The 13,718-nt window shown below is 43.2% G+C and overlaps 1 protein-coding gene across 1 annotated transcript in view; it reads right to left on the bottom strand.

Moving 5' to 3' along the window:
- SFMBT2 (Scm like with four mbt domains 2) overlaps positions 1–13,718 on the bottom strand; it is a 107,866-nt gene that overhangs the window by 82,407 nt on the left and 11,741 nt on the right. The window contains exons 3-4 of the mRNA XM_072334370.1: positions 8,335–8,429; positions 6,195–6,435 (exon numbers count right to left, since the gene is read on the bottom strand). Coding sequence (XP_072190471.1) covers positions 6,195–6,435; positions 8,335–8,429 — 336 coding nt within the window. The remainder of the gene's footprint in view (positions 1–6,194; positions 6,436–8,334; positions 8,430–13,718) is intronic.

A 13,718-nucleotide genomic window follows, 5' to 3' on the forward strand; every position in this document is an offset into this window, starting at 1 on the left:
ACTAAGGCCAGAGCAGCACACACCTCAGTTTCCTTCAGTGTTCTATGTCAGAGTCTCATAACAGTAACACCAGGATAATGTGTCTACTCTCAAGACCACCTCACAAGCCAACAAGCACAAGGTTCTCCATGCAAGGTTCTCTTCAACTACACCTCTTGACCCAAAAAGTCGCACTACAAAGAAAATCAAATTAAATGGAAGAAAATAAAACAAAATAGGATGACTTTGAGCCCAGTGGAACTGGAGATGCTCAGAAGCAATGCATTTAATGAAATCTATAACTCAAACAATTTGCAAGGCCTTTCCCACTGGCCACGCTGCACTGTATTTGCACAGTAGCTCAATGTTTGCTTGTCTTCCCAAAAGACACACAGGGGACTATTACTCTCAGTTTACACCCAGAAGGGTCTCATTTGGCAACATTCAGTCTTCTGGAAGAAACTTAAGCCAATGCTATGCAAAGAAGACCTGCATTTCCACACAGTAGCAAGAAGGCCATTTCCAAGATCACAAAAACATTATCTTGACAGTGTGCAGAAAATGGGCTAACTTTTGAATTTTCAAACCTCAGACTGAGCCATCTGAGTCACATCAAGGGAAGGAAGGAAAAGCTCCCATGGGTGCTGTAATATATTTTCTTCTCAGGAGAGAGAACGCAGGGACCCCATGGGGCATGGGGGAGATGCCAAGCCAGGATGCGCTCCAGTGATCTCCAGCTGCTCAAAGACCCAAAAGCCAATGGTGTCAACTGATGCATTCCCACTAGGGCAAATTTCAACCCAAATCTTCAGCCAGGGATAGCGCTGTATTTGCTTTTCATCCTCTCCTCCCTTCTGCCATCATTAGGAGAGCAAAGGAAAAAAAAAAATGCTATTTTTTATATGCTCGTTAAGCATAATCTGCTAAATGTTCTATGGCAGTGCATAAAGCTGCCTACTATGCTAATAGAATATTTAATTGACATTTATTTGCTGACTAGTTATTTATGCTAACGTCACTCCTGCATAATTAATACTACGCTGAAGTTGACTTGAAAAGCACACATAAAACACTGCACTAAGAGTCATTTGCAGAGTTTAAAATAAAGAAATCCTGCCATTTATTTACATTAGGTTAGTCTAAATTTGATTTTGATGGAATAAGAGGATAAGGATTAAGCGAAAAAGATTTTTTTTTTTTTTTAAGAAAAATCTATATACTACTTTAGAAACATCCGCAGTCCTTCACAGAACAACCTGCCAAAGAAGATTTCCGAGTTTCATTTTACTTGGCTCAAGGGCCCAGTTCTTAGCTGATGTAAAATAGCATAAGCTCAGTGAATGTCTACTGATTTTCCCCAGCCTCAAGCTCTTAGGAAATAATATTTCAGGTGAACCTTCAGTGAAAGAGCTAAAGCAGGGCCAGATCTGCTCTCAATTTATACCAGCTGAAAAGCAAATTCATCTCAGATCATTCAGAGGAGGTAAGTCATCTCCTCACAAAGTTAAAAGAAGTCCATCCTGCCTATCTGATCCTTCCACCTGCACTATAATTGCTGACCTGCAGGCATAGTTTAAGTATTCTTTCCTCTGAGGTTACCAGGGGAAACTTGGTTTCTGTTAAGAAAAAAAACCAAACACCCATGATCACCTTTACCCAGAGAGCAGCCCTGGAGGCCCTCACCTATTTTCAGGAATATCATCTCAGAGGCTCCTGAAGAACCCCATGGACAAGCTTTCCACATATACGTCACCTCTGAGAATGGAGTTGAAAGGCAAAGGGCTGGGATACATCACCATCACCCAGAGCACTGCCCCAAGAAGAGCCTTCTGTACTCTCAGGGCTTCCTGAATAACATTCATTCCAAATCCCAAACCCAAATGACTGCTCAAAGCTTGCTCTTCTTTTCTTGCCTCACCAAGAGGCAAAATCGTCAACTACATGTCAGAGTGAGAAATGCCAGCCTCAACTGCAGTACAGTTGTCAATAACCCTGCGAGGGAGCTGGAACAGGATCATCTTCAAGGTCCCTTCCAACTCAAGGCATTCTATGATTTGAGGGGCAGCCCAGTTTTCTGCGGCACAAGTTTTATCTATTTTTTGCACCTCGCAAGAGGGATCCATTACATGCTGGGATCAGGCTTCTGAGTTTTAATTCTGGTACAGTGGAGGAGTTAAGGCTACCTTAACTACCTGAAAGGATGTTGTGGTGAGGTAGGGGTCAGCTTCTTCTCCCAGGTTAACAGTGATAGGATGAAAGAAAAGGCCTTCAGTTACAGGAGAGGAGGTTCAGGTTGGATACTAGGAACAATTTCTTCTCAGGAAGAGTGGTGAGGCATTGGCACAGGATGCCCAGGGACGTGGTGGAGTCACCACCCCCAGAGGTGTTCAAGAAACATGGAGATGTGGCACTGAGGGATGTGGTTTAGTGAGCATAGTGGAGATGAGTCGATGCTTGGACTAGACAATCTTAGCCATCTTTTCCAATCTTAATGACTCTATGAAGGCTGCGATCACTGTGACCACCAAATCCATGGCTAGACAGTGTTCTGAGGTTTCCCACCTGTAATGGCTCATAGTAAAACCAGAGGACAGACCTGGTTCTCTCCCCACTGCATTCCTGTGTTCCTTTACATCTCCAGTCTCTTCAGCCTCCTGGCTGACACTGTGAGCAGATCCGAGATCACCACATGGATCCACACTCAGAAATGTTTTATTTGAATTTCCATCTGTCAATAACACTGAAACAAAAGCACTGCCACAATCACAAGTGTACACAATCATCTTTTTGTCCAACATCTCCGGTGCATCACAGAATGCCTTAAGATAGTGCCAGGAGAGATTCAGTTATGTTGGCTCAGCTGTAAACCTGCAATCTGTACAAAACCACCCACGTGTCAATCAAAAGACGTGCCTGCTCTGTGCGTGTTTCACAATGCATAATTTAGCTACTGTGTTTGTCAGGTTCTCCACGCTGCTCCTCTACATGATGGCAAATGTGTTCATGAACCCAACTGCCATCAACAAAGGAAAACAGCACATGGAAAAAAAAAACAGGCTAAAAGAGGCGAGAGACCTATTTTTCTTTCACAGTTAAGGGAATCACTACTATGGCCAAGTTCAGTTAGACTTAAATTTTTAATGCTTGATGAGTGAGTAACAGATCTTCAGCATCTTTCATCCTGTAAGAACAGCCACCACATCTCTGTGCTCAGGAGGACGGCATTCGGTAAAGGCATATGAGGTGATGAAGGCTATCCCCGCTTTCATGCAGGGCAATATAATAGGGAAGTTTTAACTGAAGAACGGAAGGCCTACGTTACATCCCACAGCTATAGCACAAAAGCCAATTGCCATCCTGTTGCTCCACCCCAGCCGCTGTCAATGAACTCTGAAGCACATCACCTTCTTGAACTACTTCCCCATATGAATTTTACAGTTTCTGGGGGGTTTTGACAGAAAGGATGCAAATTTCATCCTCAGACCCATTGGGCAGAAGCTATCCAATAGTCTACACCACAGTTAATACGCAATAAGAAAGAAAGCTCTGTCCCAGGACGTGACTTTAGAGCTGATCAGTGCCAAAGCTACAGACCATACGGACAGCTTCACACTTGCCTCAGCTAGTTCATGAATAAACATTCAATTCATTCAAATGAGTTCTATATTAACTAATTTAAATAATTTTCATTTTGCTTTGAATGGTAAACAGATCTATTCTGCCAGGATATTTGAGTTTGCAATTCAAATTACACACCGATTTGTAATGAGAAAAATATAATTAATGGCAAAGCTTGAAGTAAGTACAATTTTACTCCCCTGATTTCCCGAAAGGAAGAGGGTGGTGGAGGGTAAAGCTTATGGGTGGGCATACACTCACACCATCCTTTCATATGTCAATACAATTTACTGCAAACTGAAGCATTTGGCCCTCAGTCCAGAGCACTGCACCATAACATCAGGGGAGGACACAACATGACTTGACATTATACTTGCAGGCACCACGATGCAAAACTAACATCACCCAATAAATAATAACGTAACAGTCTGTAAACTAAATGACTTCCTTCTATTGGGATCATAAACAACAATTATTTGGCAGCTGCCCCTTAAAATCTCTATACGTGCTGAACATTAAATCAAGCTCCATTGATTTGGTAAACTGAACCAGCCCCATTTTTCATCTCTCTTTTCATTTAATGAAATTCTTCATCCTATCACTCTGTTACAGTGTTGTCTGGGATCATATTTAGAAGAGCAGAGCCAGTCAGTCCTATTTGATTACTAAGCAGAAACAGAGCATCGTCCCAGTGCTGGTATCCTGACCACTAAGCCAGTCCTTAGCAGATCTGCTTTTTAAACCTCAGATCCTGACAAGAAACAAATCTTAATGACAGATAACTGGCCATGCTGTTGGCCAATAGATCTTGCCAACAGATACCCTCATTGTGATCAATATGTGCAGAATCAGACCCCTAAATGCATTTATGAATGCATTTAGAACCTCCCTCTTTTCAACCCAAGAGAAGTCCGGAATGCTCCCATGTATTTTAGATGTCTCATTCCAAAATAGAACTCAGCCTTTTAAATGCTTAAGTCTTACAGCAGAGAAAGGAAATAAAACAACCAAACAAAAACCAACCACACGCTCAGTAAGAAAGTACCTACAGTTGCCTAGACATAAGAGTCCAGCATACAGTTATATCACTTAGGCAGAGAAGAAGGAAGGCGTTGCACATTCGCATTCACTCAAGCAAGACAGCTTATGTGAAGTAACCACAAACCAAAGAGCAGATCCCAAAGACGTTTTCATGAAAAGCAGTTGCCTCCAGCTATAAAACAATCATTATTTTCTATTACACCAGTCAACGAAATCTTTCACCCCTTGAACCTGACATTTTGAGATTTAGTTTATAGCACTGTACACCTTTTCCGGTAACATTGATTATAATCCACATAATAAAAGATAGTTTAAGAGACCAATAAAGTAAGATAAAATAATAACTCTTCTTACATCAGCTTGATGTATTATTCCTAAGCCAACAGATTTCTCAGCCATATTTGTCTTCAAGGCTTTTTTAAGCAATCAATCCTCCATTTGTTCTAAAGACAGTCAGACCAGAAGAAAAAGATAAGAGTTTAGCTCGGTTTTCAGCACAAGCAAAGCAAGAATGAGACCATTTTGCTCTGTCACAAAGACTGTATCCACAATCCAGTTTAGTGGGAAGCGAGGCAGCATCTACACCAGAAGTCATGCGTGACACACAAACAGCACAACTGCTTCTTCAGCAGCCACGTGAACAGAGAGAATGACTTCAGAAGCAGAGTTCTTAAATGAGACTTCTCTCAAACACAGCCACGTGCTGGAGGCCAACCATTCATCTCTTCTTCCCCTGGCCCCAAAGAAACTGAATATACAGAGGGAATACACATGAGCAACAGTGACAAGTAGGCCACTGCCTAGAGCTAAACAGAGGTAAGGATGCACAGCTGTTCTGTTCCTGTATAAATAACACGGGGAAAAAAAAAGAACACCAAAAAAAAAAACAATAATCAAACATTTTTCTTACACACTGAGAACCAATAGAGGAACAAACATATTATTAAAAAGCTATTCCAAGCGCCATAAATCTACAGTTCTCATGTTCAGCTTTCACACACCCAAGAGCTGAGGACTGGGACATAGTCTAACCTACGACGATCAGATCTTGCCACCTTCATTCACCTGGGTCTACTTTTGGAATTAAATGCTTCAGAAGTCTGACAATGGAAAGTGTTCAAGGTTCAGAGCAAAACATCCGAATGCGCAGCCAACTTAAATTCGAGTGTCATCAAAATCAGATCTTGTTTATTTTTCTTTATTCTCACTCTAAATTTGGTCCTTTCTTTCTAGAATTATGAGACAACCTGCTTTCTCCTGCTTTAAGACATGGGTTGGCAATTCAGCAATACACTCCCTTAAGACAGCCTCATCCATAAGCTTCTGTTCTTACCACCTAGACCAAAACGCCTTTCCTGAGGACTGTCTGGCAAACTGAATAACCCGCTAATCTACAGAGACCTGACTCTAAGCTTTTACACAACAACTTCAGTGAAATTGCACCACTCAACATCAGCTGAGCATCTGGAGTACTTGTTCAATACCAACTGGAAGCCTGGAGATTAACTATCAGCCCAAGACTAGAGCATGACTCCAGCAAAATACATACAACTTACCATCTGGAGGCATCAGGACCTTGTTGTTCTGTGTACACCAGCCAACAGGATGGAGGTCTGCTGTCATTACATCACACCAAAAATCTGCCCTCCGGTCATCCCCATAGCCACAGTAACGAAGCAGTAATAGTTGTCCACAGGTTGTGATGATTGTAGCCACCCAATATGTGTCAGGGTTACTCTTGTTGGCTACTTCCAGTTTCATTCCTGGCTGAAAACTGCTTTGGAGGCTGATTTCAACCTTACAAAATGAGAAAGGAAGAATGTTACTTTTCCTTCTTTAAAGGGAGACTCCTTATTTAATTAAGCAAGCTAACGCTGCCATTAAAGAGATGCTCTGGAATAAGACATTAGTTGATCATGCTCCATAAGAGAACAGAGTTAATACGAGGAACAGTTTGAAGCTAAAAGAAGGGAAACTTAGTTTAGCCATTAGGAAGAAATTCTTTACTTAAAAGTGTGATGAGGCACTGGATCAGGTTCCTCACAGAAGCTATAAGATGCCCCATCCCTGGAGACACTCAAAACCAGGTTGGATGGGGCACTGAACAGCCTGATCTGGTGGGTGGCAATCAGCCCATGGCAGGGGTTGGAACTGGATGACAGTTAACATCCCTTCCATTCCAAACCATTCTATTATTAATACAACCACCTCGTTCGTAGCCTGTCTGTGCAGAACCATTCCTACTTCACTACTACATACCCCATCATACAAGCTCCCGTGTACTCCAAAGGGATGCATCAGCTGTGAACTAAATCTGAGAGGGACTGCAGCCACCTGAGCATCATAAATCTCAACAATACCAAGGAGAAAGGTGGTGTATCTCAGGGGAGTTACAGTGCCCTCTGCACAGCTCCATCAGGCAAATCCCAGGACACACGCAAGGCAAAACAGGCAGGCACTCAGCACCTATGGGAGTTAGACCCAGCTATTAGTCATATAACAACACTTGTACACCTCTTGAGGCTTGTAAAACACCAAAGGCTGAATATTGTGCCAAGCAGAACAAGGAGACTATTTCCACCAAATCCATGCGCAGAATTTCAAGGCGTACCCAATTTACTCTCCTGGTGTTCTCACAAAGACAAAAGGATCCACGGCAGAGAGAAATAAAGGCCCTGGGTCACTGTCCTGCAATCTGATGGAGAAGTCACTTATTTTTCTCTCAGAAAGTCACAAGTAACCTGCTCATAGACACTGAAGATGCCACACTCTTCTAGGACACTGCAGGACTGCTGCAGACACATCGTAACACAACTCCCAAAGGCCAGCAGAATGTCTCTAACTACTGTTGCTACAGCATATGTGCATGCCTTTGATGATGCTTGTGAACCTACGTGTTTGTTTAAGTTCCATCTCAAGTCCTCGTGTAAAGGCAGACTATGGACAGCACACACGTGGGTCAAACAGAAGACATTAAACAACTGCTTGCATATGGAAAAATGGGTCCATAGAATATCCTTGACACGCTCTGCTCCTTGACAGGCTCCTTCTTCAAAGCACACTCCGATCTTCTCCATCATTCAAAATTTCAGAGGCTCTGTATACTACTGCTAATGTAGGCTGGAGCCACCGTGTTGTAACTACCATGTCATATACAGGACTGCAACATCACCATAAAACACATGCGCCCAGGAAAGTTATCACCAGCCCCACTGTTTGGTTCTCACATCCCTGAGGCAGCATCCTCAGGAAGGAGGCTAAGAGATGGATTTCTATGGACCATACTGGGTTCTAGTGGTGAGCAACCCTGTTAGTCAGCAAATCATGCACTGAGAGGGCACCTTCAGAGAGATAAGACACTCTGGTGAGATGAATCTCTATTGATAGCAATAAATTAAGACAGAAAAAATGTAAAGAAAAAGAGGAGTATGTTAGGAGAGCAGAATTAAACCTCTTAAATGATACTGGAGCCCAGTGGTACAGACATAGTGCCCTGAGAGCACAGAACCAATGTCACCTAACAGCATTAAGAGGGCCAGGAGCCGCACGGACAACAGGCAGTAGTCAGCCTTACTCTCACATACACTATCACAGAAGGCAAAACTCCCCACTGAACAGTCAGATTCCACTTCATTTGGTCAGGAAAGCCAGAAGAGGGAACACACTCAATACCAGCAAGGTAGACAAAGCACATACGTGTTTGAAGGAGGTGTGGGGAGCAGCACTGGCTCCTGTTTCCTCCAGGAACTCATCCCAGTTGAAGTCTGCATCCTCAATGCTGGAGCCCTCATCTGTTCAAAATGAGAAAGAAGAAAAAAAAGAACAAGTAGTAGAAAGTAAACAGCCCAAAATACAGCCAAAGAAGGCAAAAGTTGTACCAAACAGTTCAAGGAAAAAATAGCAACTGATACTAACATCAACACGAAAGAAAACAGAAAGCTTCCTTCAAAGATTTGTTCTTAGCCAGCTTGACTGGCTCTTAAAACACTGTCAGCAGATTTTGGGACTTGAGCAGTCAACACTGAGACCAGAACTGACCCTGCAATCATCACAACAGGGGAACAAACTCATCATACTGCAACAGGAGCTGTTACAAGAGCTGGTTGTCAGCTCACTATCACAAGAATGTAGTAGCCATGCCCATGTCCAAGCCTTTGATTTCCCCCAGTCTGCTGATTGCAATAGTGTACCAGTGATAACAATAGATGTTGTTCTTGTTCTGCTCAGCCTTCCTCCGCCCTCCAACAGCCAAGGATCCCCAATGAGATCCTTCCACCAGCACTGAAGCTGCTTTTCCAAATCCCCCCAAATCCCCATTCCTGTTGCCTGCATTTATCCTTACCCCATTTCAGATTTAGGGCTCTGAATCATGCCTTCCCCACCCACACCAATGCCCCCTCACAATCCTTCCTTCCCCATAGGAAAGGAGTTGACATTACTACTCTTTTTGTTTGTTTTAATATATCCCCACCGAGCAGAGTTGAGGCCAGAAACCATCGCTGAAACACACTCAGCAATAATTAAAAACAAACTGTTTTCCCCTTAAAGAAAATCAGCCACATCTGATTGTTTTCATTTTGTTCCCAAGCAATCTCGCAAACTCAGTCACATCCCCAGAGCAAAAATATTTACAGTCTAGCAATGAGTTGTTTGCAATAAGCATTTATCAAGGAAAACTACATGAGACCCTTACCTGCCCACACATTTATCAGCGTGGTCATGATGTAATTAAAGTGACTCATGACAAACTGAATTAAAGAACCTCCCCAGATAGTTTTATGAAGAAAATGGCAGGGTTAATTTATTGCAATTGTTGCTACAGGTCTCCAGTTTTCAAGACTAGAAAATTATACTGTGCAATGGGAATCTCTCATCATTAAAAGGGGAAGAAATAGGCTTTATTTGCAGACATATGTACGCAAAGGGGAAAAAAAAAAGATGTCTCAGAGGAGGGTTTTTGAGACAGAGTTGGAAGAGGGTAAAGATTTATCTGGGAGTTCAGAGAAGAGCACTGAGCTGTCATCACTGTTAAACACTGCAAACTGCTGCATCAAGTCTAAGGTCTGGCTCCTTACCACCAACTCAATTAACCTGCTTAAATATGGAGATTTAAATCAAGTCCTACTCCCATGTAAGGTGGCTAGCAGACGGCTGCCTCTCAGCTATCACAGGGATGCAATGGCCATGCTCATGCTACTCAACTGGACAATAACCCAAGGCCACAATAACAATCTGAAAATGTACTAATTCAGCATAGGCTAAGTTTGCTTTCTTTAGGTCATCCTTTGCCATCCTTTGCAGAAGTAGGAACTTAGTGCATAAATTGCTAAGACTCTGCTATACCATACAAGCAATCAACTTTGATGATCAGGGAAAACTTCAGCCTCAAAAATCAGCAACCCCATGGAGTTAATGCTCTAGCAGGTTCAGAGATCTCAAGGATTAATAATTCTTTTAAATGAATGCAAGTTCATGAGTACATGGGCAGATATGGCTATCCAAGACTCAGAATTACTCCTATGTTTAAGCAACTTTCTAACCCAGGCACCAGCAATCGCAGTCCTTCTATAAGCCAGTAACTTCTGACGTGAGAAGCGAAAGACAAAAAGCTAAAAGCACACCCCCTCTGCCTGGCTGTTCCCTATTCTGTCTTCTCTTTGTGCTTCTGGTGCTGGGATGGGCTGCTCAACAACCCCAAGGTCATCTCCACCTGAACATATCCCCCAGGTCTTCCCTCTCTCAACTATTTCTGTTTCAAGGCACGAGATACTTCTCTCAGCCCACAGTGCTCTCTGTGTGTACTCAGCTGCCATTCCTTCTTGCTCCCACTTTCATGGTCAGTCCACATATTTCTCCTCCTCATCCTTCCTCAGCATTCTTATGGGAAGGAGTAACATCACAGAATCATTTGAGTTGGAAGGGACACTAAAGGCTGCCTAGTCCAACTCCCCTGCAATGAACAGGGACACCTACAGTTAGATCAGGGTGCTCAGAGCTTCATCCAGCCTGACCTTGAGTGTGTCCAAGGATCGACATTTCTATCCACCATCTCTCTGGGCAACCTAATTTCCATGGAGTGGTAGAAAGACTTCTAAGCAGTTCAATGCATATCATCCATGCAAGGAGCAGTATTTCCAGAGAGACAGGATTCAGCAACTCTAAGTTAATTACGTTAGCATTAAAGATGCTAGTTACAGATGCAGCTTCCTGTCCTTCCTAATGCATTATCACCCACTACCTGCTCTGCTATGTGCCAACCCACAGCCACCAGTCATGCTATTCCCACAGCCTTGCCAACAGGTTCATTCACATGCAGTCCAACAGAACTCCCAAAAGCACTTGTTTTAGTAATCACCCCGATCTGTCCTTTCTAAAGCCATACAGGGAGGTTCAGAATGCCAGGGGAGAAGCATTATGAATATTCTTTCCACAGCAATGTGAGCTAAAGCTTTCCCTCCCAGTCAATTCATTTCTCTCTGACACATCAGCAGTCTGACTCCTCTACAGTGTTTTATCTGCAGACTTGATCAGGAAATTACTTTTACAGGGCCTGTAAAAATAATGTTGGAGTACTCATTTATCATGGCATCAGTGTTTTGTTTTGCCTCATTTTATCACCAAAGATTGTGAAGCAAACGTAAGCTTCCAAATCTGTTTTTAAATGGATTCTGTTCCCTTCTAGAAAACCTGGCAAGGGGACATTGTGAGCAGCCTCAAAGCAGCCCAGGGTCAGGGGGTATACTCCTACTTAGACCCACAAGTACAGTAGCGGGACTGCACACAAACCTTCATGCCCATTGCAAAACCCCTACTGACAAGACACCCTTTGCCAACCTTTCTTGAGTATCTGGAGGTCTCCAAACAAAAGGCAAAGTCTCTCTCAACATACAAAGACAACTGCTCCCACTCAGGATGCGATGATCCCAAAGGCGATCTGTTTGTCAGTCCTCAAGCCACACACTCACACACTCCTACAACAAAGTCCTGGCTCTGTTGGAAAGACACAGAGCCCCAGGTGCCAGCATTTCACAGAGCTCCCTGCGAGATGACAAATTTGGCATTAGGCCTATTTTACATATCAGCTCCCTTTCCAATTATTGGTGCTTAGGCTCAGTGCTCTTTTTTAATGAAAGAGTCAAGGCTGGCTAGCCTACAATACGGTGATGTATAAACAAGCCTAGGATGGCAAATAAAATCAACAAGTCATTATCTCTGAGCCCCTGAATGGCTTTAAAGTGCTCTGCAGTCCTTCATGCATTGACACTATAAAAATGCAACTATTCCAGCTGTTATCAGCCTCGCAGGATGAGATAAAAAGACCCAAAACCTGTGGCTACAGAAGCTTAGATTTTTCCCAGGCTTACCTGAAGGAGAACATCTTTGGAAATTACAGTATTTGTGGAAATTGCTAAGCTATCTTATTTACCGGCACATCAATATATTCATGACTTTGTTCACTCACAAAGAACTGAAAGGCAAAATGATTCAGGATTAACACACCAGGTGAGGGCTTGGGGTAAGGGAGAAATCCTGATCAACAACAAGCCTCCCGCCCAGCCTTGGGAGAGTCACCAACACACACATTCTCAAAGACACTTAGGGTCCACATGCCAGTTTCTGTTGCTTCAAACCCAATGCCTACTGATCACCTGTGCCTCATCCTAGAAGCTCTCTCATAGATATAAATAGATCCAGCTGTGACTAGATAAGGATGCCCACTCTGGAAATGCCATCCCAAGATAAGCATCTACCTAATACAGCCAACCAGGATCCTGATGTCTCTTTCTGTTCCAGCCAAGTGACTCCTCAACTGTAAGACAACCAGAACTGATGTTAAATGCAATTACTTGTCTTATAGAACTACAAGAGTCTCTTTAATAGTGGTAACAGCGTGGAGCTGTGTGATAGGAAGGTCAGGTTGGGTGTTTGGGAAAGTTTCTTCATTGACAGGGTGACTGAGCCCTGGAACAGGCTCTTCAGGGCAGTGGGCATGGCAACAAGCTGCCAGAGTTCTAGAAGAACTTGAACAACATTTTCAGATATAGGACTTGAACTGGAGCCCAGTAGTTGGACTCTACGGTCCTTCTGAGTCTCTTCCAACTTGGGAAATTCTATGATGACTTTTTTTTAAGCGTCTTCAGGCACTACAGTTCCATATTCAGCTGGTTAACTTTAGATAGTCCTCAGCTCTCTATATGTAACCTTACGGAAGAGAAGCTCTTTCATGTCTACAGCAGAGCCCAGGATAACTATTATGCTCTTAACTAAGGTAGCATAAGAGTGTTCTACTTCCTTTAGGTGGGATGAATCAAGGTTTCGTAACACACACAATTTCTGGGGTGTTCAATGAGAAGCAGTGAGAAGTGGACCAAAGACAAAGCCTTGCAAATGACTTGAGCATAACGTGGAATCATAGAACTGTTTGGGTTGGAAGGTACCTTAAGGATCATCTGGTTCCAACCACCATTTTTAAATGGATTCCTATCCCTTCTAGAAAACCTGGCAAGGGGACATTGTGAGCAAACTCAGGGCAGCCCAGGGTCAGGGGGTACACTCCTACTTAGACCCACAAGTACAGTAGTGGGACTGCACACAAACCTTCATGCCCACTGCAAAACCCCTACTGAGGGGGAACACAGGACATCCTTAGCCAGCCTTCCTCAAGTAGAGGCACCTTCCAGCACAGAACCATCTGAGAGAACAGACACATAGGATACCAAAGCCAAAGCAAGCTGTTTTCAAGCATTCACCCCAACACTGTTACCACTGCATTTTCAGACTTGAATCAGTGATTTACCCCTGACGAGAGGGCCTACTTCTGTGGAAACAGACTTCAGGCAACCCTTTAGGATGCTTACATGCAAGAGTAGACTTTCATTCACCATTACACCTCTGTTGAAGAACTGCTGTTACAGAAACGCACAAGATTTTTAGAAAAGCATTCAAGCACATTAGCAACAACATCATTACCACAACATTAATATGAAATGTTTTGTACAGATTAACTGACATGGGGCTCAGCTTTGTGCTTCACAAGTTCCTCAGCTGAGCTTCCCTGCGTGAACACGGAATAAGGGTGA

The sequence above is a fragment of the Excalfactoria chinensis genome, chromosome 1 (genome assembly GCF_039878825.1).
Source record: "Excalfactoria chinensis isolate bCotChi1 chromosome 1, bCotChi1.hap2, whole genome shotgun sequence".
NCBI classification, from domain to species: domain Eukaryota; kingdom Metazoa; phylum Chordata; class Aves; order Galliformes; family Phasianidae; genus Excalfactoria; species Excalfactoria chinensis.